Genomic DNA, 25517 nt, shown 5'->3' with positions numbered 1-25517 from the left:
GTCAAGAAATTTATGGTCATGCGTGTAAAAAGTGATAAAGAGTATGCCTCCACTTTACAGAATCTTTGTAATCAGGTAGATAAAGAAAGCACTTGTCAATTGGATTATATCAGCAATGTATCCAAGGTAAGACTGAGGAATTATGAATTTGGAATATCCTTAGAATTAAATATTTGATTTTTGTTTGTTTTGTTTGAGTTGGATTCTTCCTGATTCATCTTCTTGGGAGTTAACGTTTCTGAAGTTTTTAACTGCTTTTAGTTCTTTGCTGGATTGTGGAGCACTTGAACTCCAGTCTTGCGTAGAATTTAGTAAGTAAAATAGAATCCTAAATTCTGAAATTTCAGTATTTTGTGTCTCCATGCTTCACCTCCTTTGTTTTGAAAACAAAATACGTTACAGTGAGCTTTTCTTTTGAGACAGTTAAATGGAAACTATTGTTTATGTTGTATAGAATTTGTGACAGAAATAGAAAAATGCCGGGAAACTTAAGGCAAAGTGTAGCATACCAACTGTTATTCACACCACAGTGTGTGATGTTAAAACAAAAACTTAATTCAGGATGTTCCTTGTACTTGGGAAGTTATTTTCCATCCAATTTACAATAATTTTGTTGATCTTTCTATAAAGTAAGGCTGTGTTTTCCCCAAGTTATTGTCAGGCTTGCAGTAAGTACAGTGAAGGCGTAGTTGAAGGAAACTTCCCTGTTCCACCTGCTAGTAACCTTTCCTCTTGACTTCGATTCCTTTCTGACTACAGAACGTAATTCTGTTTTATGGCTTATTCAATTTTTGATCCTTCTGCTGCTGCAGTGCTTACACAGTTCCGTCAGTCTGGCATGAATCCTGCTCTCTGCAGAAGGCTGGTTTGGGGACAAGTTAAATTCTACACAAAGCATTTTTTATGCAGTGTGCTTATGAAGTTGCTGCTTGAGATCAAGTTATGGTATTGCAGCAGGAGCATTAGTGCTCTGTTTGCAGCTGTCTCGATCGGTACTAGTGAAAGTAAAGTGACTGTGTGGCTTGAAAGCTGCACTGAAGTAGCTAGTTTGCTTCAGCTGCCCTGAAATAGCACTGGGTAGTGTTTATCTGTAATGGATTCTGTTGTTGCCTGCCCCACCCAATATTTCTTGTCTTGTAAGCTGCTGTGCTTGTTCTTTTGTGTTTGGTTTTTTTTCATCTATTGCGTTTTGGTGGTATGTTTGAAATGCTGTTCACGTAGTTATGTATCTTACCCACAGTTGTGATGATTTTGGTAAATTTACATAAAACTTTTTTGTTCACTGATGGCAAAATCATGTATTTTTTTCAAGCTTTCTGCTGTCAGATCCCAGAGTTTTTACAGAATTACAACAATACTGTTAATATTTCTTGCTGTTGCTGCCCCACTGGGATTCTTGTTATGTGGTAGCAAAAAAGCCTTGCAGTGCTTATGGGCAACAAAACAGTGGATTCTGGCTAAAATGGTAAAGAAGCACTGGCACCTTTTGAATGCTGAGCGTTGCAACCCTTCAGGTTCACCTTCAGGTGATTAGCTCTCTGCTCAGTTGAGCCTCTGTAAGAAGTTGAATACGTGTCTTAAACCATTTTCTATGCAGGTTAAACAGAAGCATTTTTTTCACATTTTTAAGTGCTGTTTTGGATGTTGCTACTCAAGTTAATCTTTCAGGTTACTTTTGTTCATTTCATTTTTCTGTCGGGGAATTGCTGTTTTCCTCCTAAGCCCATGATCTCTGATCTTTCACATAACTACAAAAATATTCATGTAATACTGATAGATCATATGCATAGGCTTGCCTTGAAGTTAGACTGTCAGCTTGGATTTTATGCTAGCAGAGTGATATATTGTCATATTGCTTTCAGTAGGTAAAATATCTAAGTTATCATTTGATTACTTGAGCTGTTCTAATATATATTGCTATTTAATTATTCTTTTTGTCTCTTTCTGACATTTTACATAATTAAAATCTGACACAATTTTTGTGGGATGTAAATAGTATCTTATACTTCCTGAATTAAAATACTGTCTCTGCATACTTATGTATGTTTTGTGTGCATCCGTGTCTAAAAATGTTTTCTAATCAAACAATGTTATATTTTACAGTTTTTGCTGGATCGTGGGTTTTTAGAGGAAAGGAAGTGCTTTGCCTTTCTGATGACTCCACCCAGCTGTTTTTTTGTCCCTTAAATCTTAATTTTTGTAGTTTTTCTTCTATTATAATCTTTCACCTTCTGCTATTTAAAAACAATAACATTTTACAGAACACAGAAATCTTGTTCAACTAGTGCTTTCTCATCTAAAAGCAGGAATATGAGGAAAGGGAAAATGTGCAAATTATTTTGTTTTTTAAATAGATCACTTTTCTTTTGGTGTCAGTCTTGGGTTAATTTTTAAATAGAAGGACAGGTTTTTGCTAGGTGTCAGACTTAATTGGGCTTGTTTGGTGAATTGTAGGCTATGTATTTCTTTATTGATTGAAGCTGTGTTTGTCTGGCAATAAATCACCCAAAGAAATGCATTACTTTTATTACTTTTTCACCTCCGAGAGTGCTATGATGAGCTTTTCTGTAACCACTCTTCTCATATGTATTTTTGATGTTATTTTTATTGTACACAGCTTTGTGACATGGCTTCTGAAGTCATTCGGAAAGTTCTCTGTAAATGGAGAGATAAACACTTTTCTGATGTAATCAGTAATCTTCAGACTCTGAGCTTATTATATAACATCACGCTTAAAGCAGTAATGCCAGTGGTTGCTAGAATTCTTATCAGCTAAAGGAAATATTAAAGATGGTTTACTGCATACAGGAATTAACTTTCATTTTGTTCTCTGTCTTTCATTTTGTTCTGTGAATTACAGTTGGCTAGCAGCATTGTTGTGTATAAGTATGTATGCATATGTATGTACATGCTCATATAAACATACATATGTATGTTTGTATATGATAAAAAAGATGAGATCTGCCAAACAAATGAATTTTGTAAGTTTTCACGATATAAGGTGTATTTCTATGTTTAAAAATATTAAGACAAGTGCCATTAAAACTGATGTACCAGCTGCATTCAATAACTGGTAATTGTATTGGAAACAGCCACGCTGAAATGTTAACTGCAGTACAGCAGTCTGTGTTAGTGAGTTATATCTTATGAATCCAATGCTGTTCCTGTCAACAAAGTGTAATGGGCAAGGGTTTTTAAGGGTAACAAATACTTCCATCTGAACTGAACTCTAATTCTTGACTTTTCGTCTGTAGTGCACCAAAAGTCTCTCTGTTCAGCACTCAGTTCTTATCAAAAGCCACGATATATTAAGCAGTCCTGAAAACAGACTGATGGGATGGCTAAAGAAGTTATTAAAGTAAGGTTGCAAAAAGCCGCTTGGTTGCCGTGACAGGGAACTTCTAATCTGTTAGCAGCATTACATCGCGCTGCTGCTGGTGGCTTGGTGCTGTCAGTTATGTGAAGCAGCTGGCAAATGGTGTTCTCTTGAACAGTAATAATTCAAATGCTTATCACTGTGAGGTATTTAGACCAGGACAAAGAAGTCATTTATCAGAGTAAATGATCAGGTGGTGGGAAAGCAAAGAGCACAGGAATGTGCTTGTCAGATGTGTTGAAGATGTGATCTGAAAAAAGCTGTAGAGCTTTCTTGAGTGTTCAGAAGTGCAAAGAGTACTCTGTGGAGTGACTGTATGATGCTGTGTTTTTGTCCCTGGTGCTTTTTTTTATGAGTTTATGACTAAGTTCACTGCATGATTTTGTTACAGGAGAAGGAATTTTTGTGGAAGATCTCAAGTGAATTTGGGAAGTTCAGTTTTTATTTGTTGTTGTTTGTTTGTTTGTTTTTAACTGAATGCATCTTTTACCACAACCCATTTTCATTGTTTAGTTATTTGTCAGCTAGAATAAGTGACTCTTCTCTCCTGATTTTATTTTATTTTTTTATAGTCTTGGTTGCTCGTAGTACAACAAACAGAACAGCTGAGCAAAATAATGAAGACACACGCAGAAGATCTTAATTCTGGGCCTTTACATAGGCTTACAATGATGATCAAGGACAAACAGCAAGTGAAGAAGAGTTACATCGGGGTTCATCAACAAATTGAAGCAGAGATGTACAAGGTATTTTATTCAAATGTTCTTTGTAGATTTACTGAAATTTTGTGTACTTAAAAAAATAACATTGAGCATTTTTTTAGATTTTGTTTTTGTTTTTTGCTATTGTAAAAGCGGTATCTAGGCTGCCTAGCTCAAATGTTAGTTGCTTCCTATATGTTTTTTCATTGCTGCTACCTGACAAGGGGGAAGAGGAAGTCTTTCTTCTGTGTGAATTGATTTGGTCAGATAGTGTAGGAAATGCTCCTCGCAGATGATTCTCTGTTCCATCTTTTTTACTTTTCTCATTTTGCTGTAGACATCCACTGAAAGCTTTTATTATTGAGTGATTTTGGCAGCCTGGACTGTTTTGGGTGGGGATGGGATTCTAATCCTTATTCTAAAATATAAGTCAATTGTAAACCAAATATTAAGTCTGTAGGTGGAGCTCTTCAGGACCCTTTCTATTGTCAGTTGTGTCTGTGATATTGACAGCACTGTGTCTTGTCAGTAAAGCTGACAGAAATCTCAGTTTAATTCAGATGCTCTGGGGGAGGATTAACTGCGAATGTGAAGAAACTGATTGGTAGTCTAAAAGGTCTCACAAGAAAAGCACTGTTTCTTTCTTTTAGCAGAGATTTAGAGATCTGGAGTAGCATAAAATATAACCTACGAGTAACGTAGTACGGATATCGCAGACTAGTAGAAAAAGATTCTCGGGCAGGTAATGAGAATAACCTTACTCTGGTACTGAACATATATCATGTTAAATGTTTGGCTTTAGTAGGACTGCTTCCATAATCTCTTGGGAGTTTGGCATCTTCCCTGGGTATTAACTGTGGGAAGTACATCATTTTTAATGCATGTTTGGTAGAGATTGTCTTACCTGATAGAGTTGCCAAGCCAAATAATCACTCACAGGCACTTATGGATTAGTGCATCTGGAAATGCTCAGGATCAAAGGTGGAGAAAAAGTGTTGTGATAAACTTACAAAGAACTTGAGAAATGGAAAAAGAAAGAAGATAACAATGAAGAAATTAGGGATAGCAAAAAGAAGATTGCTGGGTATTCATATATGCTTTTAAAAGAGCCTGTATTAAACATGCTTTTTTTTCTTTTTAAGTTCACTCTTGTAAAACGCTTTTTAAAAGAAAGAGAGTAAGACTTCTTCAACAAAATATAAAGTAGACTAAACACTTCGCAAATATTTAATTACAGGCTATATTGATTTTAATCGTAAGGTGAACAAAATGCATGATTGTGCAAGGTTTTTTCCATCCTAATGAATAAACTTGCACTAATTTTTGTACTCCTTCTTTTCCCACCGCCTCCTTCTGCCTTCGTGGCTTTCCTAAGAAGCACTTGGATAAAGTTTTGGTTAGATGTGGTATGTTCTTTCTTTGTTAGCTGACATTATTTATTCAAAGGTTCTACGTCGATGGAACACTTCCAGAATGGTTCCCAGAAATCCCGAACACTTTTTGTGTTCTGTGGCATTAGATCTGTTTCCATTATATGTGTTAAGAAAGTACTTATAATTTCCCAAAGCATTATCCAAAACTTGTACAGAACAGTGTCTTTACATTTCATAATCTTTAGGGTATCTGGTAAGGAACTGTTTGCCCTTTCGTGAGGGTCCTTCTTTTCTTATTCTAGAGACCTGTACAGTGAGGAATCTTTTTTGATGAAATTATTGAGGGTAATGAAAGGCATGGTTTTTAGTAAATCTTGAAGTTTATTTCAGTTTCCATTGAGATCTTTCATATTTTTTCTTTCCGTGTGAATTTTAAGGGGAAGAAGTAGACACTAGCCAAGTGGGAAATACTGTATAAATATAAATTGGGATTAGGATAATCCTTAACCACTTCAGCTGCTTAAGAGTAAATAGAGGATGGAGGTGCTTTGTTTTTCTCTGTTGATGGAAAAATACATTGTGAAATTAATTTTCCTGGACCTTGAAGTTATTACAAAGGTTTGCAGTATTGTTGGACTAATTTAATTCCCAGCTTTCTGTCAGAAAAGAACATTCATCATTACGTGTGTATTGTCTTCATTGCTTGCTAATCATGTTCTTCTGTCCATTGCTTAAAGTAACTTCATAATACGAGTGCGCTGTAAATTTTATTTCTCCTGTGCAATCTCTTTTAGTCAGTAATAACAGCAGTTGTGAATGATTTTACAGTACAAATTAATGTGAGAATATGGGATGAATAGTTTGCAAAAGATCTTACGTTCTTATTTTTAAATTGAGCCTTTGCGCAGGTGGTCCAGAAGTAGGAATTACATGTAGTGTCTTGTTTGCTCTTGAGGGAGTTTCCCTGAGTCTTCAAGTGTTGCTCGTGAGAGTGAGAATAATGGTATCTGGGCCTTATCTCACAAAGAAAGGAGGGACTGTGAATGCTAGTTTTCTTCATGCCTTTTGCATAAGGACGAGTTTTTCTGTAGAACAGACTTCCTTTTCTATGCAGTGCAACATGTGCTTTCATTAGATTAAGTTCCTCTTCCATGGTAGCCCATTGTGAGAGCATGTTGCTTTATCAAAGTTTTTACATTTCTTCAATATTTATGTCAACTTTGTGGTATTGTAATGACTGGTTTGTAATGAACTTGTGTTACACGTTCATGAATTATGAATATTTTTGAGCAGTGAACTAATTTTCACGCTGTAAATGAAAACAGAAGGTTGAAGTTTAGTATTCTGTGATGCAAAATGGAATAAGTGTGTCTGTTGAAAGAAACTCTGCCAGTACTTCATTCCACGGTACTTCTTAAAATTTTTTGTGGATTTAAGTTTCATGGCAGATAGATTTTTTTTCATGCACAGTAGTGACTTCTAAGCTATTTGCATAAAATTTTAGATCCAAAAGTTCTACTGTATTTGTATTTTGAGGCATTAGAAGAATTCCTTCTTGTGTGAATGTTTTCATCTTGTATGGTTTAATGATCATCCTTTTTGGTGCTTTTTTCACTTTGACTGAAGTGGAATAGTGTTTACACTAAGATTTCCTAAATGTTTGTCCTTACGCTGTGCTGCAGAGATGCAAACGGGGAAATCACTTTCAGGCCTCTTATTTCATTCTGAACATTCACTGATTTTTGATTTTGTCATGCTGCATAATAGTCTGATAGGATTATTGCAAGCCATTAAAAAGTGGCAGCATCCTTATTTTTGGAGTAAATCTTATATGACATCTTTAATGTTGAGAGTAAGTATTTTTTATGCTCTTTGTTTCTGTTTTCTTAAAGGTCACAAAGACAGAACTTGAGAAACTAAAATCTAGCTATAGACAACTAATAAAAGAAGTAAATTCTGCCAAAGAAAAGTATAAAGAAGCCGTGGCTAAAGGTATGACTGACTTCAGTTTATGTGCTTACTATTGCCTTTTTTCAAACGTAATGCAACGTTAGAGTGAAACTAGGTAATGCTTTTATTTTGAACAACTTAATGAAGATGTGAAAATTCATTCAGAATCTTAAGAAAAGCTAGTTGTCATCAAGATAGCTTGTTGATACACTGAAAATGATAAAAATGAAAAAAAAGAAAAGTGGTAGTCCTTCATGACAAAAGATTACTTCTTTAAGCTCTTCAGTTATTCCTTTAGTGGATGCATTGCAGTGTAAAATTGCTCTTATGCACAGTATTAGTAGTGAAAATCAGGTTGCAGATCCTCATGTACATCATAGCTGCAGCCTCCTTGTGTCTTATGACCTATTATGGCTTGCTGAACAGCATCATCAATGCTATTGATGATAGCGTCATCAATTCTGATGACGGTAGAATAGATCTAAAACTTTCCAACATTAAGGAGCAGGAGAAAAAAAATTTAAAAGTGATGTGTCCAAACTTCATAAATTTTGACTTCCAGTGAATTGTGTTAATGATTAGGATGATGAAAGACTTTGCTATAGGATATTTTGAAATACCTTGTTAATAATTGGTCTCACTTGCCTAAGATTCTTTTTCGTTAAATTAATTGCATGATGGTGCATAAATACAATTCCAACTGCAGTGTTTTTATGTCATTCTGATTAACTGATCTAATACTTGTTTAGACATACAACATCCAAAAGCTGTTTTTGAGACACTTACTGTGTATTTTCCTGCTTCCATTTAGTATTTGTTTTCCATTAATACAGTTCATGGTTGGTTTAACTTCCTCTACTGTTTTACTGTTTACTTAACAGCCTCTGACTATCAGAAAAACTGTTTTTCCCCCTAAGAATTTCAGTATTATTTTGCTACTACTGCACCTCAGACCATGGTATTGCTTCTGTATTACCTGTATGCAGCTAAAATGGTTGTGTATTTGCTGGTCAGCTGAGCTGTTTGAGTATTGTTAAGCCATGGTATTTTCACAGTGTTTCTGAGCCCTCAGGTTGTCAAAGTAGTTTGCAAGGTGAACCAGTTAGGGAAGTCTTAAAATTATAGTATTTCATTATTCCAGGCATTAGTTGAATAGCAGCGGCTTACTCAAGTGACGTGCCATTAGGAGATAGTCTTTTTGTTAACATGAAAACTGGTTTGGTTTTTGAGTCTCACAAGAATGATTGAAAGCAAGGGAAGGAATGCTGCATACGGTAACAGTGGGAGGGCATAGCTGAATATTGGAAATAAGCTGAAAAATAGTTAGTTAAACAGAAAAACGAAAATTGTTGTCACTAACTCTCAGAAGAAACATGAGCCAGTTCATTTCTGCTTTTGGAAAATATGATTCTTGACAGACTCTGTTCCTCTGGAAAACATTACTCTTCATTACTCTTCATTACACTCTTCATTCAGTGTCTGACCCCTCCTGTCAAGAGCAGAAGAAAACAGCTACTCTGCAGGAAATATGATTTAGTCCTTGCTCCTGGGCTGGAGCTGCTAAGTCTGCAGAGTACACATGCAAGTTAGTCAACATCAAAGCAAGTCATAACAAAGGAATGACTTGGAAATTTCTGTTTTGCAATTGTAATCATTTTGCAATTAGGTGACTGTGTGGTTTATACCAATACTTACATATTTCTACTAAGAAAATACTGAAACAACTACTGAGAGAGGTACATGCGTTTCTCTACCTAGGGAAGACAGTTCCTTTGAGTTGTTAAAAGCATACTTAGATTTTAAGCTGAACGCTTAGAGTGTTTAAGTGAAAAAGTGAAAGTGGCAAAATCAGGAATTATTGGTAGTGATCTTCTTTAGAAGAAGTTGATTTTATGATTTTTTTAGCTCAGCTTTTTGGCTAACCTGTGTCATACTTTACACCAGCTAACAGGACAGTCATTTAGAACCAGCATGTTGATGCTTTAGAGAATTACAGCTGCTTTCTTTTCTAACTGAAAATACAAAGAGAATCTGAGGAATGAGAATAAAAGTTAAGTGATGAATTATGACACCAGGTAATTACTAGCTGTGTTTCTAGTGGGGAATGGGAAGGTGACTGGAGGAGATTTTGCATGGAGAAGGAGAAGCTATTTCACAGTGAGGAAAATGGAACTGCTTTCTGAAGGATGCAGGAATTTCATTATGCAAGGATTTGTGCTCTCCAGAGCGGAGAGAGGTGAAAGTGACAGAGATGGTGTGTCAGGAGTTCTGGGAAGCCCCCCTGCAGCATATCTTTTCCTCTTCCCTCTGGGAGAATAGTGGCACACCTGAGCAGATGATGCACTGCTAAGTCCCACTTGCTGTTTGGTGCTTAGACTGCATTTTACTGCCCTGTTCTGGCTGCCAGTGTCTGCTGCCGTGTCAGTCAGAAATCGTTGAATCACAAGATCATTTGGGGTGAATTCCCTGCCATGGGCAGGGTTGCCAGCTCCTAGATTATGCTCCTCAGGGTCCCATCCAGGCTAGCTGTGAAAATCTCCGAGGGTGGCTCATTCACAATTTACTGAGTAAAGCATGTCCACCTAACATCTAACATAAATCTCCCCCCCTTTTAGTTTAAAACAATTCCCCCTTGTCTTATCACTATTCAGACTGTAAAAAGTTGGTCTCTTGTTCATAAGCTCCCCTCAAGTACTGAAAGGCCACAATGAGGTCTTCCTAGAGCTTTCTCTCAATGAGATCACCTCCCTGCCTTGCATGTGCCTTAACAGATCTTCCAGGAGGATCTATTCTATGATCTCTTCCCAGGCACAGAGGTGAGGATCAATGGCCTGTAGTTTCTTGGGTTTTCCTTTCTACCATTCTTAAAAATGGGAGTGATATTTTCATTAGCGACATGATTTGCTGTTCTTTTGTGGACCAATGATTACTGTGGGAGTCACAAATGTAGCTTGGCTGGTTGTGCTTGGGTGTGGAGATCTCTTTGTCGGGCAGTCTGGTTGGTGCTAATCATTTGATTGATGAGCAGTTTTTGTCCTTTACAGTCCTTACTTCTGTCTATGATTTTATGGGTCATGAGAGAAGGGTAAAGTCACAGACTGAAATGATTCAGTGCTTCTGATGATGTATACTTACCAGCAGAGAATCTGCACAAATTCTTTCTAATAATCTCTTCTGGTTTTAAAACATTTGAATTGGAGCATTTTGTAATAATGTGCTCGGAATGCACAGTGTGTTCATCTACAGAATTGAGCCAGTAGGGCATGTTGGGGTCATTTGGAGAAAAGCTTGAGAACTACTGGGCTATCTTTATATAGTGAAATAGATGCCCTTTGTAATCTTTCTCATGTGTGCTGTACAGAAGAAAAATTATCATCTTCTTACAGCTGTGTCCCATAGTGACAATTGCATATTGTACGTACACTTCTAAACCTGCAGTGATATTCTAACGCAATGATGCTGAGTAACAGAGTAATTAAATAGAATGCAGCATATTGACTTAGCTGCTACAGGAAAATGCATCGAAACAAAATGTATGCCAGATGGAAAGACATTGTTTTTCCCAACCAGAGGTCACAAAGTTCTAAAAAGTTTCATAAATAATGAGTAAAGAATACAAACTGGAAACCGCAGAACAGTTGCTGGCATTTCTCACTACAATTTGAATCTCAGTTTTCCTACACCTTAAAAAAATAAAAAACAAAAACAAACAAAAAAAAACATAAAAGGAAAGCATTAATTCTTAGACTAGCATTTATTTTTATAGCCAATTTTGGTATTTGGTGTTAAAATGTGAAATGATTTTGTATCAGGTAATCTTTGCAAGCTGAAATATTGCCAGTATTGCTGTGGTAGGTTCATATTGGATTTTAGTACAATATCATCTTTACACAACAATGTTTATAGTTTTACTGGAAATACATCTTGTAAAGATGTTTACTGCATTCTTGTTGCTAGTTAATTACTGACTGAATGTGGAAACTATTGTAACATTTTTAAGTAACAGAATGGATCCAAAATAAACAGTATAGAGATTTAGTATATTATTTCATTATTTCATTTTGTGTTGCTCCTGTATGGTGGAATATCACATATGAGATTTCCCTAGGCTGGCTTATGTTCCCTGACAATGTTGTGATTTAGGGGAGACTGGAAACCTAGCACACTACAGAGCATTGCATCAGATGAAAGAACGATTTTTGAAACCTGCAACTCCTGTGATACGATTCTTTAGATTTCATTTGTCTTTTGTGTTATATATTGAATGTTCACAAATAAGACAGCAGCTAAAAAGGCTTTCATTCAAATTGTTGTCCTGCTACTCTTTGTGCTACCTGAGTGACCAGGAAATACTTTTATTAGGTGGCTGGTGCATTAATTCTGTCTGTAAAATAGTGATTATACTACTACATTTCCTTGTGGCATGTGTTGCCTTTAGGGTTTGCTGAGATGGGAAAAACTCTTGAGTTTAATTTTGACTGAACCTAACTTTCTAAGATGAAACAAATGTTGTTTGTTGAACCAATCTGTCTTATTCACAGATGTCAGCAGGCTGGGATGGATTTCAAATCAATCATAAAATTGTCTGAGTTGAAAGGAGCACTCAGTGGCCATCTAGTCCAACTCACATGCAATGAACAGGACACCTAAGCCACATCAATTTGCTCAGAGCCCCATCCAGCCTGACTTTGAATATCTCCAAGGATGGGGTATCCACTGACTCTTTATGAAGCCTTGTTCCAGTGCTTTACTGCCCTTGTTGTAAAATCATCTTCCTTATATCCAGTATAAATCTTTCTTCCTTTAGTTTGAAACCATTTCCCCTTGTCCTGTCTCAGCAGATCCTGCTAAAGAGTCTGTCCCCTTCTTTCTTACAGTCTTCCCTTTTATGATACTGAAACACAGCTCTTAGGTCTCTCTGGAGCTTTTTCTCTCTCAGCATGTTCTGGCAGGGGAGGGTGTTCCACTGGATCATTTCTGTGGCCCTCCTCTGGACATACTTCAATAGATCTGTCTCTCCTGTGCTGAGGACTCACATCTGGATGCAGTTCTCTAGTTGAAGCCTCACCAGCACAGAGCAGATGGGCAGCATCACCTCCCTCTCCTTGCTGGCCATGCTTCTTTTGATGCAGCCCAGGATAAAGTTGGATTGCTGGGCTGTGAGGATTCATTGCTGACTCATGTATGCTTGCCATCCACCATCCAGTACGTCCATGTCCTTCTTGGCAGGCCTGTGTTCTTTTTGGCCTACAGCTTGCATTGTTAGTGGGCGTGAGTACTCTGTTGTAGCTCATAGGCACTACAGCAGTGCTTGCAGATGCTAGGGTTATTTCTTCTGTGTGAAATAAAGCTTCTAGAGAAGGAAACTCTGTGGACTTCTGATGGAATTTGGAACCATCTTCAACATATCGTTTCTACTCACAATGGACATGCAGCACCAGGATGTTCTCTTCAGTCCTCACAAATCAGCATTTATGGGTCAGAGAATATTTTTTAATGGTGCTTATTCAAACATGTTACTGCAGATCGTGTTTCAATTCTTTTTATTTTTGTACTTTGTTTATGTAAGTGCTGATATGCGTAAAGTAAATAAATTTATTGAACTAACTCTTAACTCAGAAGTTTAGGTCTTCAGTGTTCTGTAAATTTGAAATCATGAAGCATATACACATAGTTTTTTTTCCCAAAAGAGAAGTATTTGTTACTTGCACTCACTATTTTGTTAGATAAGGTATGGCAGAAACTTGTTATACTTGTCTAAGAAATAAGTTGATTAGAGGAGGAAGCGGGTGATTTTCCTTGTTGAATTCATGTAGACTTCTTGCAATACATTAAGGGAAGAAAAATATCTTAGATGAAAAGAAAATGGAAGTAATATCTTTGTAGCAGTAGTCTTTTGAAAACCATGTCAGTTAAGAGCATTATGCTTGCATCTCTTTATTTAGAGAATAATGTTAGGGTTGACCAGTCTCAGACTTTGATTCCTAAGACAGAACTAACAAGAATCAGAATTCAGTTGTGAATTGTGTAATATTTTCTTTATTACTGAGATCAGTTACCTTGAATAAAACTAGTTACTCTGCCTTGAATTATCACTATAGCCTTTATTTTTTTCTGTCCTATGGTAGAATCATAGAATGGCTTGTGTTGGAATGGACTTCAGGCGAGTTGCCAGCTACTAGATCAGCTACTAGCAGAATGCCCAAGGTACCCATCCAGCCTGGCCTTAAGCACCTTCAGGGACTGGGCATCTATGTTCTCAAAATTGCTTGCTTTAATTTAAAAAGTATGTACGAAATTCACTTGAGAGAAGCAGAATACAGAGATCCCACTAGTACTCCCTCCATTCATGAATCTGTGGAAGCAGTTATAAGGATTAGTTTAAAATTCTTTAACATTAATTTATCATATTGCTTTAAAAAAATGTTGCTAGAAGATGACCAATGTGAAAGTGTTAGTCATCTCACTGATGAGATAAAAAAACATTTTAAATAGAATAAAGCAATTCAATAATAAAAAGGTGCATTCTTTTCTAGGCAGAGTGACATAATGCCCTTTGATAATGTGTCTTTCTAGAATTAATAAGAAAAATTTTCTTCTTAAAGAGGTTTGTTGTATTGAAAAACAAATTGAGAAGCAGCAGAATGTTCAGGAGTTACCTCTGATACTAGAAACATTGGGAAATAAGTATATGAGAAGATAGACACAGTGCTAGAAAAACTGGTATTATAAACACTATTCACTGTCTAATAGATGGACTTTTATATGTTATTGGTGGCACTTAGGAAAAAGATTCTAAGGTAAACCAAAAAGAAACATTTTTATGACTCAAAAAGAAGTTTTATTCTGAAGATTTGCTTTGTGTACCAAAGGATGATTGATGCTTTATTCTACAATAGTAATACATTTTAAAAGCCCTAATACTCACCCTCTTTTCCCCCCTTTAAGCTTGTCTCAAATCAGATGGTATGATAATCCAGTGAAATTTTAAGTGGCAAGCTTCTTGGCTTTTCATGGGAAGCACACCTAGACAGCCTAATAAAGGCAGATGCTAATTTAAACTAAAACCACTCATTGCATCTGAGCCACAGAATAAGCCAAAACAGATGAGATATCCAAAGGGAACTTCTAAGGTGACGAAGGAGTGTAGCCTGTTCCATTATCTTACTGTGTTCCAAGTATTACCCAGGCCATTTGTGTATTTCCTTATGATATTGTGTGGTTCGTTGCTGAAAGTTTGCTATTTGAAAAATGAGCTGTCAAACACACGCTGTCTGTTTGGTAAGGGATCCTCTATCCCTGAGTCAGCTGTTTTGATCATATCCTGTCATCTCTTCTTTCTCCAATAACAAAGTACTGTCTCATCAGTACTACTCTTCAACATTGCCTGTGTTGTTTTTTCCTGTTTTCACCCATAACCAGAAATGTGATCAGATTTGCTTTTGCACTTCCTGAACTGAAAGAGGCAGTGACTTGAATTTTTGATGTCATGTTTTGTCTTGGAAGTTTCCCTGAGATTCTTGCCTGTAATTTTTTTTTTTGTCTGGTTATTTTCTTCCCCACTGTTATTCGTGTATGGTATGTCAAGATTTTCAGATTGCACTTTAATTTTAATTTGATCAGTCTTAGAATTCTGCCACTTTCCTCTCTCCTTTGTTGAAGGAATTTAAGAACAAATAGCTCAAAAAGTAGTACTTTGATTTGGTCTTCTTGACAATTTTTCTTAACATTGTTGCAAAGAAGTGCAAGTTAATCTTTATTTAGAGTTCACTGGCAGAGATGTTTGTGTGAGCTGTAGGATTTATTCATTCATTTTGGAATGAAGAAAAGCTCTGGGCTCATACTAGCATGTATCCTTTAAAGTACAGTGTTGTGGAGTTTTTTGTTGTTGTTGTTGTTTGTTTTTTTGTTTTCCTACTAGCTGATGTTCTATGTAGATACCAAGCAATTATTTCGTAGAACATTCAGTTTCAGAATTCTTCGTAACCACTTTTCGTGTTTGAGCTATCCAAAATGTTTATATTTGAACTTTTGATTTCAAGAGGAATGCTTTGAATTCCATGTTGGTCAAACCTTTGATTTTCACTGCATGCATTTTCTCTTTCAAAAGGATAAATTTGTAACAAAATGATTTTATCTCTCGGATCTTCACTTGTGTTGTGGGATATTACTTAATATTTAGCTGAAACTCTTAAACTGGAAATCTTAACTGGAATCTGCTGTTGCAGAAACAATAGAGTATTGGTTATTTCTTAACCCACACTACCATGAAGCTGAATATGAAATCTGAACAGCTAAACTTCTGCTAGTTTCTAAGTGTTGTACTACAGATATCACCCCTCAGTAGATGGATCCTTGTGTGCAAATGAGTGAATATGTTGCACTGTATGTCAAAGTATTACAGTTCAAGAATTTCAAGAGAACAGTATTAACTGTAATGTAAATTTGGAAAATACACAAATGTTAAATTTTATTGAAGTTGGTGGTAGCTAAAAATAGTGAACATATAAAAGATTTTAAGCCTTTATTTAACACTTTTGACCAAACATTAAACGTTGAGGGTAAAAATTGTAAGGACAAAAAACTGAGCTCCTTAGTATAATTATGTCTTTTTAATCCAAAATATATATGAATTTTTTTCTGCCTGTGCAATATTTATTTTCTGAAGGTCAATTTCTTTGACATGTTTTCACTGTGGATTAATACATATTTAAAATATGATAAAATTTATGAGCTGATTTTTTCTTAGTTCTGAAGAGTTATCCAGTTAACATTTTGCCATTGTAAGTAAATCTATGCTTCTAATAGAAAATACCCTATGAGAGTTTTTCTGGATGGCTCCTGTACTAAATACAACAGTTTTTAACAGAAATAGGAATACTTGACTCTCTGGAATAGTTTAACAAGAATGCCAACCTTTTCTTTGCAAATGTCAAATTTGTATAATTGAATTTTTCAAGCTGCACGGTACTGTTTGTGACTTGACATATTGTACACTCAGTTTGTTTCTGTAAACATTGAACAGATTTGATGACTGATGGTGGTAGGATTATATCTATCCGTAACATTCTGTATATAGATAAGGAAAATTTGGTGTTTTCCTCAATGTAAATTGACACATAGAACAACTGTGTACTCTGCCTCACTGCATTTTTCTGTTTTAAAGAATAAAGGATGGGAATAGTACTGTAGCTACTTTTTTTTGTTAATTACATGTTCAGAGACTGCATTTGAAAGTAGAATGTGTAGGTAAGTTGATCTAGTTTGGAATTTTTGGAGGTATTTTCCCAATGAGTAATGAATAGCAAAGGCATTTAGTTCTTACAGCATAAAAAGGAGTAGTTTAGCTATTAACAAGTGTCATGAAAGTGATACAGTGCTGATAGTCTCTAGTTATGTAGTTGTGGTTATTAGTGGTGTGATTAGCTTAGCTGTTGAAAGCTCTCTGTTGTGATGTTTACTGATGGAGCTTTGTTTGGTTTTACGTATGTTGATTTTTGTTTAACTGATAGAGTATGCAGCTTAAAGACATGTGTGGACAAGCTGCACGATTTAAGCTCTTCATTCTACTGTAATATTTGGAGATAATTTTTGTTTATGTAACCTAAACAGTCCAACATTTCTTTCTCTGCTGCCATCTTGACATCCTTTGCCAATTTCCCAAGGAGTTCTCAGTGCAGTGCAAGGGTTAGGCTGTGTTTAAGCAAAACTGAGTTGTTCCAGTTTGGAGTTCCAGCTGCCTTGTCCTGTCATCCAGTCCTCTGCCTTGTCCTCTTTCATGCAGTTCCAGAACTCTCAGTACTACTTGATGGCTTCCCCTACAAACAGTATTCTGTTGTTTTCCATTATCTTTACATGTTCACATGCCTGCTGTTCTCCACAAACACCATCTGGTATGTGTTTTGTCTATCAACAGCCAAACTGATGCCTTAGCCTACTGTATTTGAAAGCTGAGTGTGTATTACACTTCGATTCATTCTCAGATTTGCTGAAGTCTTTTGTTAGGGGGTAATATAACCAAGTACTTGAAGAATGGGAAAGTGGAATACTACGCTATCCTACTGTCCTGTGGTCTTGGTACACTGGTGTCAGATGCGTTCAGCAGTTTCTAAGTTCTGGAATGCTATTCTAGCCAAGCTGTTTTTCTCCTGCCCTGCAGATGATACAGGTTTGATAGAGACAAAAAAGCTCAGTATTCTTATGTTTTGTCAAAACAAAACAAAAAAAAAGTCTTCCAGTGAAGCATGATTTTTTTTAATTTGCTTGAGTCAACATCTTCAACAGTATCTTCATCATCTCATATATTAAGCCCCAACTAATATTTCTGAGGGCTGCCCATCTGAGTCCTTACTTCTTCCTTTAAAAATTGATCGTAGTATTTCTGTTACAATGTTCTCAGATACCCTCAGAGTTCTAAAGCTAAACAGCTTCCAGTCCTGCTAATTTCTGACGCCTCCTGGGAAAGATTGTTTATCTCTTTCACAGGGAGACATTCCAGCATGGAAAATTCGGAACGTCATTTGTAATGAACATGAATGGAAAATACTCACATTTTTTTCTTTCCTACCAGCTCTTTTTATGTAGCTATCATGCAGGCTTTCTGACAAGCTTACTGACTCCTGTGTATTTGAAAGAGGACCAATTTGTTGTTGCTGTAGAAGTTTGTCTCTCAACTTTTTTTGACATGCCTTAATGTGTTTCTGTGTTTTATCAGAATATACAGTCCAGTCCTTTGTCTGTTTCTTGTTCAACAAAATTTCAGCTTTTCAAGATATACAGTAAGGTTTTTAATTTTAAAAACTGTGTCTTTCTTTTCTGTAATGCTTTGTGATGTGTAGTTGACATGATAAAATAGTCTTTTATTATTTAATTTATTGTAAAATTAAAAGAAATGCAGCAGCTTAAATGAGATTGCTCTAGTTAGTGTATGTTAATTTGTGCAGCAGATAAAGATTCATTTAAAGTGCTTTTAATTCCTGGAAGAAGTAATCAGACAATTAATAAGTATCTGATTATTTATAACAAGGATATGGGGACGATCTTATAAGTCACAGTGAGGAATTGTCAATATAATTATCCTTTCTTGACGATGATAAGGGCAGTGCATGATCAGGTTGGAAATATCCTAGTAGAGGTGCAGATCTGTCAGCATAAAGCTGGTTGGTGAATAGATGTTAAGGGGCTCCTGTCAGGATAATGTATCATGCAGGATATATGTTGGGATTAGATGTGGGCGGTCTTTCAGTGTATCATCACTTGGATCTAGAATTTGATTGTTAAATTTACAAGTATCAGTATACCTTAAGGGAATTTAAAGTGCACAGGAGAACAGCTATAGACTTTCAGATCATTCAAGGAACTCAAGAGATGTCTAGAAATAAATAGTGTGTGTATATATACATATATATATGTTTAGTGCTAACGTTTGTGGGAGCCCTTAAGTCACAACCTGAACCAGTGATTGAGCACTGGGAGCATAGATGCAAGCAATTCACCTGTATGACTGGAACGGATGGACTCTGGGTTCTAACCTCATTTTAGGGCTGGTAGCCAAAAGGAAGCCTCTCTGTTCGGAGATCTCCTTCTCCAGGAGTTTCTAGTGAGCCCTGATCCATGGAAAAGGGTGAGCTGTTTCTTCTTTATTAAGTAATTGTGATCATTGCCTTTCCTGGGTGATCTGAAAACTGAAATAAGTTTAAGGTAGCTATATCAACTGCCTCCTATCCTTATAACACGATTGTATGGTGTTCAAAAAAAGCTTTTTTTGGTTTGTTTTTTGGGAAGGGAAGTAGGAACGTGATTTACCCTTTGGCTTCCAAAGTTGAATTTTACCTGAGGTTACACTTGTGTAAAGTTGTGAGCCATTTGGCACAAAGATTGGGTGGAAAAGGAGAGTGCATTATCTTCTGCTACATAAAAGATGAATTACAGAGGGCTGTAGAATCTGTTTTTCATGTCACACATTGGTAAAACAAGCAACAGCTTAAATTTATAAATTTGTAGTGGAGAATGAAGGAATTATATAATGAGGGTGTATTTTGAGCTAGCACAGCACTAGGCCTGAATAGTACTGGGAAACTGCATAGCTATCACTGGAGATTTTAGGAAGACATGTCGTGTATCTGTGTAATTACTGTGGCTAAGAGTAGAGTAGATGACCTCCTGAAGTACCTTGTAGCTCTCTGGTTCAGCACTGAACTGATCTGATAGAGCTAAGATGCAGTGTTGAGCTCCTGATCAGTATACTGACAGTGATGAGGAAATGTTAAGTTGTAGTAGAGCTGAGAGTTTTGTACAGGAGTAACGGTGCTGGAGTTCAGCTACTAATACGAGACTGCATCAGTGCTTGCTTGGGATGATATGTAGCACTAGAGTGCTTGCTCAAAATAAATGACAGCTTCTGTGTAAATCTCAGCTAGCAAGACATCTCTTATTTTCCTCATTTAAAATGTTTGTTCGCTTTGAGGCAAATGAAATGTTAGTGTTTCAATAGTTGTGTGTGTGAATTTTTTAGTCTTTATTCTTGACAGTTATATTATTTCTATACCAGAATATACAGTGGTTTTCATGTACTTTTAGATAAATAATTCTGGTCAAAGTAAAAGTAGTTTTTTTTCTTACCTGGAATAAGAAAACCAAGAGATTTGGTTGTATTAGAAACTTGAGAATGGTCAAATTTATTTCTTCAGCAAAATATTTTGGAAAGGTTGTATTTCCAACTAATAATAATAAAAACATGTATTGTCAAATATCTTGGATTGATGTTTCTGTAGGATAATAATTTAAAAATAAAGTGCAAACCTATTATGAATCAATTAGATATCAATTAGATTTATGCCACCCACAAATCTGCGTACTTTTAATTCACCTTTTCTTTTTTTGTTTTGTTTTGATTCTGTTTTCCCCTAGGAAAGGAGACTGAGAAAGCCAAAGATCGATGTGATAAAGCCACTATGAAGCTTCATATGTTGCATAATCAGTATGTATTGGCACTGAAAGGAGCACAGTTGTATCAGCACCAATATTATGACACTACGCTTCCTTTGTTACTTGATTCACTACAGAAAATGCAAGAAGAAATGATTAAAGCCCTGTAAGATACTTCCTTACATATTTTAACTTGCAAATGTGTGTAGTATTCTATTTTATTGCATTGTTAAAAATTAGTAAACTGCAATCAATTAATTAATGTATCATGGGTACTGAAAAAAGCTGTTATAAATTTTCAGTAGACAATAATTGTGCGTAAGAAAGTCTATTCAAATACAGACAGTAGTTTGGAAGGATTATTTATGCATTTTGGCTTGACACTGTTTTAATTTTTCAATTTAACAGATTAATTAAAATGTTTATAATTTATCCTCTTCTTCATCTGGAATAATATAGAAGTTTGTTACCTTTGTAGTAGTCTCATTTTTATGAAATTTTGCCACTAAAAACCTTTGCTAAAACTGTCCAGCCATCTTGATAGTCATTTTGGAGGCGGACAGATGCAGGGTCAAATGTGTGGGGAAATAATAGGATCATGTAAACCTAACCTCACTGTGAGGAATCCAACCTTTATTTTTAAAATACAACTACCTTTTCCCTGGAAGATCATTCTCTGCATCACGACAGAAGATGTGTAAATTGATTATCCTAGAGAACAGACATCAAGCCTTCTTTTCTGGTCTGTAGCTGCCATGCTGCCTCTGTGACTTTCCTGAAGAGTTCTTGAAGAGCTGGTTAGGTCCTCTTCTTAGGTGTTTTGTAAGTCACTAAAAGACAAAATTATTACTTCTTTTTTATAGCTATTGTTCAGTTAGATATGAGGCAATCTTCTGTAACTCATTTACTTACTTTTACAGAAATATGTGTTTGTATTTATGTCACAAATAGGAAATGAGGGAGAATTAAAGATTTTCTGCTCAGTGTCACATAATCACAGTGTGTCAGGACTGGGGGGACCTTGGGAGATCGCCTAGTCCAGTGCCCTTGCTGGAGCAGGAACACATAAATTAGGTCACACAAGAGTGCATCTAGGCAAGTTTTGAATGTTCCTGGGGAAGGAGACCCCACAGCCACTCTGGGCAGCCTGTTCCAGGGTTCTGTTATGATACGCTTGTGGGAAGCAGACATTAATGGCCCTGTTATCAGTATTATTGTATTACTGTCATTAATTCTGGTGCAAGAATCTAAATTAAACAGACCTCTGTAATACTGTAAGTCTTTTAAATCTTAACGTATGCAGAATCACAAGAGAACACACTTAAATTTCTGCATTGTAATTAAGTTGATTTTTTTCCCAGAAATGTAAGTTAAAGTAATACACTGAAGAATTTTATTGTATAAAAAGGAACTATTGAGCCCACTTGCATTTGCTGTCTGTGAATACAAGCTTGAAAAGTATTTTTGTCAATTTTAAAACTTTCTGTAGTTAAATCTGAATTGATTGGGAAATTACTGATTTCTGATACCATGAATTAATTCTGCAAAAAAGAAACAGTGATTTCATATGTGGAACTTGGTGTTGTTGCCATATTATTCCTTAATAGTTCTGATTTTGCAGACCAGCTGGTTTGGTTTTTATGTAGATAGGTAGTAATTGCCATTGATTCCCTTTCTTTTAGATATAGCATTGTTGTAGCTGATATTGGCTTGTTGCACTCTTTGAACTGTTTTCTGGAGCTTTTTCAGACACATTCACCGGCAAGGCAAGATTTGATGACTTACCTTGTCCCTTTTCTCCTCAGAATAAATACTGGAAAAATCCAAGCAATTAATGTTTTTTACTGAGTAAACATAGTTAAAGATCATACCCAGGAAAAATGTATTTTTACCTCTTTCTGTGTGTTTTCCTCTTGGCTGGCTAAAATCATGAGTATTTTAAAAGTCTTGCCATGCTTCAACACCTGGCAAGCCGGCAAGTTTGTCACAAAAAAAAGAGAGTTCTTTTGTGGAAAGCTGGAACAGAGAGAGCAGGAAAGTATTCTGAGGAAATGGATGCTCACTGGATGCTCTTAAAATCTGTGGTAAAATACTGCCTGTTCTTTTACCACTTACCATTAATCACAAAGTTTATTTTCCCCACTTCTGGAACTGACTAGTAGGCTGAATGGCTTGTACTTTCTTGTGTGAATTTCCTCTTTGATGTTTTTTCCTTTCTTAGTTAACATGTCAAAGTGAAGTGTGCTTGTTTTTGTCTAAACAACAAATTCATAACATAACTGTGTGATAAAGGATAAATAATAATGAAGAAAAAAAATTGTTAAGGGAAATTCTCATTCTTCAATGTTTCAGAATGTATTTTGTTATTCAGGAGTACATGAGATGCTGTAGCGTAGATTATGACAAGCACGATGATTCTTCTGGTTGTGAAAGAATGTCATCAATAAGTTATGTACGTGCCTTTTTCTTATAATCTCTGCAGCTTTAGTTCATCTTCTCTGTGTAATCAATACAAGGATCGTGGTATTAGAGACATCTCCACTTCTAACCAATTTGTAAAGAAAAGGCCACAAATGCTCTGTTATTGCTTTAAGTAATATACATTGTCTTATTTTTTCCCTTTTTAGCCAGTTGCAACAAGAATTTATAGAAACAGCAAACTGAAACTTTGAAGCATCTCCAATACCATCTATGCCTTCAGTGCCATGTTATACTAGAATTTTTTTTCCTCTCTAGAAAAGGAATCTTGGATGAGTATAGCCAGATCACCAGTCTTGTTACAGAAGAGATTGTGAATGTCCACAAAGAGATCCAGACTTCGGTTGAACAGATAGACCCTAATTCTGAGTATAACGACTTCATAGATACTCACAGGTACACATTTTTATCTTAGTGTGCATGTTCGTATTTTTTTGAGTAAATCTTGCATTGAACTGCAATGCTGCTTGAGTGATCAGACTTGAATTTGTTTTTCTTTCACATTGTTAATTATAAAACTTTATCCTAATTTGAAAAGTTGTTCTACTTGCATGTGCAGAATGCTGTTGTAGAAAAACAAAATCCATGTTAATGTTATTGCATGTGAAAAGTCATAGCGTGGTTACTGACAGTGGACTATAAATTATCATCCAGCTTCAGTGCAATCTAATTTGCTGTGTATTTGGTTGGAGTTTTCATCTATTATAGTGCTACGTGTGTATGCTTTATTCCTCTCACTATCCTGATTGTGAATAAAGTGAATGTTAGGCATCATAATCTATGTTGTGATTACTGCAGAGTGAGCAGTGCCTGAAACAACAGAGCATGCAGATAATGCAGTAAAGTATTGTATTTTTAAATATACTGCATTTGTTACTTACTGAGCTGTAACTCCACGTAGGTACATATGGAAATAGTTCTAAGACCCCTTATTTTATACTTTACTGTTAACATATGTGAGTTGGTAATTGTCAAGTGCAGGTTTATAGCAGGGTCAATGGCCTGTGCAAACAGATGTCTTCTGAGAAACTTTGGTTCTCCTATGAACTTAATTCAAAAAATTGTACTTTATTTTATGCTCAGGTGTTTTTAAGAGTGTATTCTTTGTTCAAAGGATAAGGAAGGTGTATACAATTGCTATTTTCTATTATTTAACTATGTTGTATTTTAACTATATTCCAATTTAATAAATGCAATATTTATTTTATGAATTAGATCTTCAGAAGTTGTTGAACAAGAAATAGAATTTGATACATCCTTATTAGAAGAAAATGAAAACCTTCAAGCTAATGAGATCATGTGGAATAACCTAACAGCAGAAAGTTTACAAGTCATGTAAGTTGTCTTTTTCAAAAATCTCATCCTTTGGAAATGCTGTCATAGTTCATATTAAATGCTTATTCAATTCACTGCATTGCTGTGTTCTCATTTTTGAGGTCCATTTTCTCAAATCATTATTTTCAAGCTGTAAACTGTTAGTGATTTCTGTTCTTATGGTTCGCTTGCACAACATACCCAGACCTTCTGAATACTTGCCAGCACTTTCAATATAGTTTCACTTTCTCTGCAGTTATTTTACACAGTGCCCCAAATGCATCATTAATCTTCCTTAGACATTTATTTACCTTCCCAAAACTGTTTCCACATTTAGTACTCTAGGAAAAAGTACCAGAATCCACTGGTGAAGCCATTGAGTACAGTGATGTCATTAGTGACTTATATTATCATCCAGAGGAATTTCACAAATGTGGTAGTTCACTTGATTTCTGTTTGCTTTTGTTTTCTAAAGGAAGTCCATTATTAGAATTTAAAATATATTAACTTGTTAAAGCAAGTATACCTTTTGTATTATGTTTCATGGGAACATTATTTACAGTGATAAAATGCATATTTACATATTTTGGTTATTACATATTTAAATGTTTTCATTAATTTTACCAGCTTTACCTTTAGTCAGTTGCCACTGGCATTCAATTCTTCTGCTGAGGTTATTATTCTTAGTGTATTCTTATTATTTTATCAACTTTAGCTTTTCCATAAAATAGCCCATTGTAGTTGCTTCAAAGATTAAAATATACATACACATACAGTTAATATTTCTTATAGCAATTTAAAACTGTTAAGTGAGAATAATGATTGGTTTGTGGTTCTTTGGTGTCTCTTCTGTATATCCATGCTTGACATGCTTATAAGCTATAGAAGGCATAACTAGTCCAAGTAAGATCAGTGGTGAGTTGTGGTTTTTAACTTATTTTCTGCTTAATCAAATTGTTTCTTGTAGATTATTCTGAAAACCAAGGTTATAGGGAATCCTCATAGCAGTAAGATATTTGGAACACAAACATTACGGTGTATCTTCCATAGATTATTCTAATCCTTATTTTTCCTCACCGTGAGAGATTCTTTGGATTTTTTTCATTTATTTTTCAAGGTCACTAACTAGCATATCTTTTCATAAATTTATTCTTAAATAGGTATTGAAATAAGTTTTCAAATGTAAATTTGTAACTTTCTTTGTTAAACTCCTCTTTCCTTGTACTCAAAGAGCTGCATCTATCATGTCAAATAATCCTACAATAGTTAAAACCCTTTCCTTCTTTAAGCATGCTTCTAACATATTTATTTATTTATTAATTTATTTACATATTTATTACCAAACTGAGATCATCCCTGAGTATTTAAACACTGTACATGTAAATCAACTTTAGCTCA

At 35.5% G+C, this 25517-nt stretch overlaps 1 protein-coding gene across 1 annotated transcript; it reads left to right on the top strand.

Annotated features, from left to right (window-relative positions):
- The first annotated feature begins 6 nt into the window (after positions 1 to 6).
- On the top strand, positions 7 to 25517 carry LOC122158552 (tyrosine-protein kinase Fer-like). Its single transcript, XM_042815284.1, has 6 exons — positions 7 to 126; positions 3949 to 4122; positions 7343 to 7442; positions 20310 to 20493; positions 23064 to 23201; positions 24021 to 25517. Exons 1-6 carry the CDS (start codon positions 13 to 15, stop codon positions 24142 to 24144), a joined length of 834 nt encoding a protein of 277 aa, XP_042671218.1. The 5' UTR covers positions 7 to 12; the 3' UTR covers positions 24145 to 25517.

Source organism: Centrocercus urophasianus, unplaced genomic scaffold (assembly GCF_019232065.1).
Source record: "Centrocercus urophasianus isolate 14NV4802_14NV808 unplaced genomic scaffold, USGS_Curo_1.0 seq_1465, whole genome shotgun sequence".
NCBI classification, from domain to species: Eukaryota; Metazoa; Chordata; class Aves; order Galliformes; family Phasianidae; genus Centrocercus; species Centrocercus urophasianus.
Note: the sequence above shows the minus strand (reverse complement) of the source record. Positions and strands in the feature narration are given on the sequence as shown.

Bases quoted from the DNA above. Each gene is read 5' to 3' on its own strand.
- LOC122158552 (XM_042815284.1), top strand. From the start codon at position 13: ATGGTCATGCGTGTAAAAAGTGATAAAGAGTATGCCTCCACTTTACAG. The intron at 4,123-7,342 runs GTATTTTATTCA...GTTTTCTTAAAG, and splicing joins TTGAAGCAGAGATGTACAAG to GTCACAAAGACAGAACTTGA. The intron at 7,443-20,309 runs GTATGACTGACT...GTTTTCCCCTAG, and splicing joins TAAAGAAGCCGTGGCTAAAG to GAAAGGAGACTGAGAAAGCC.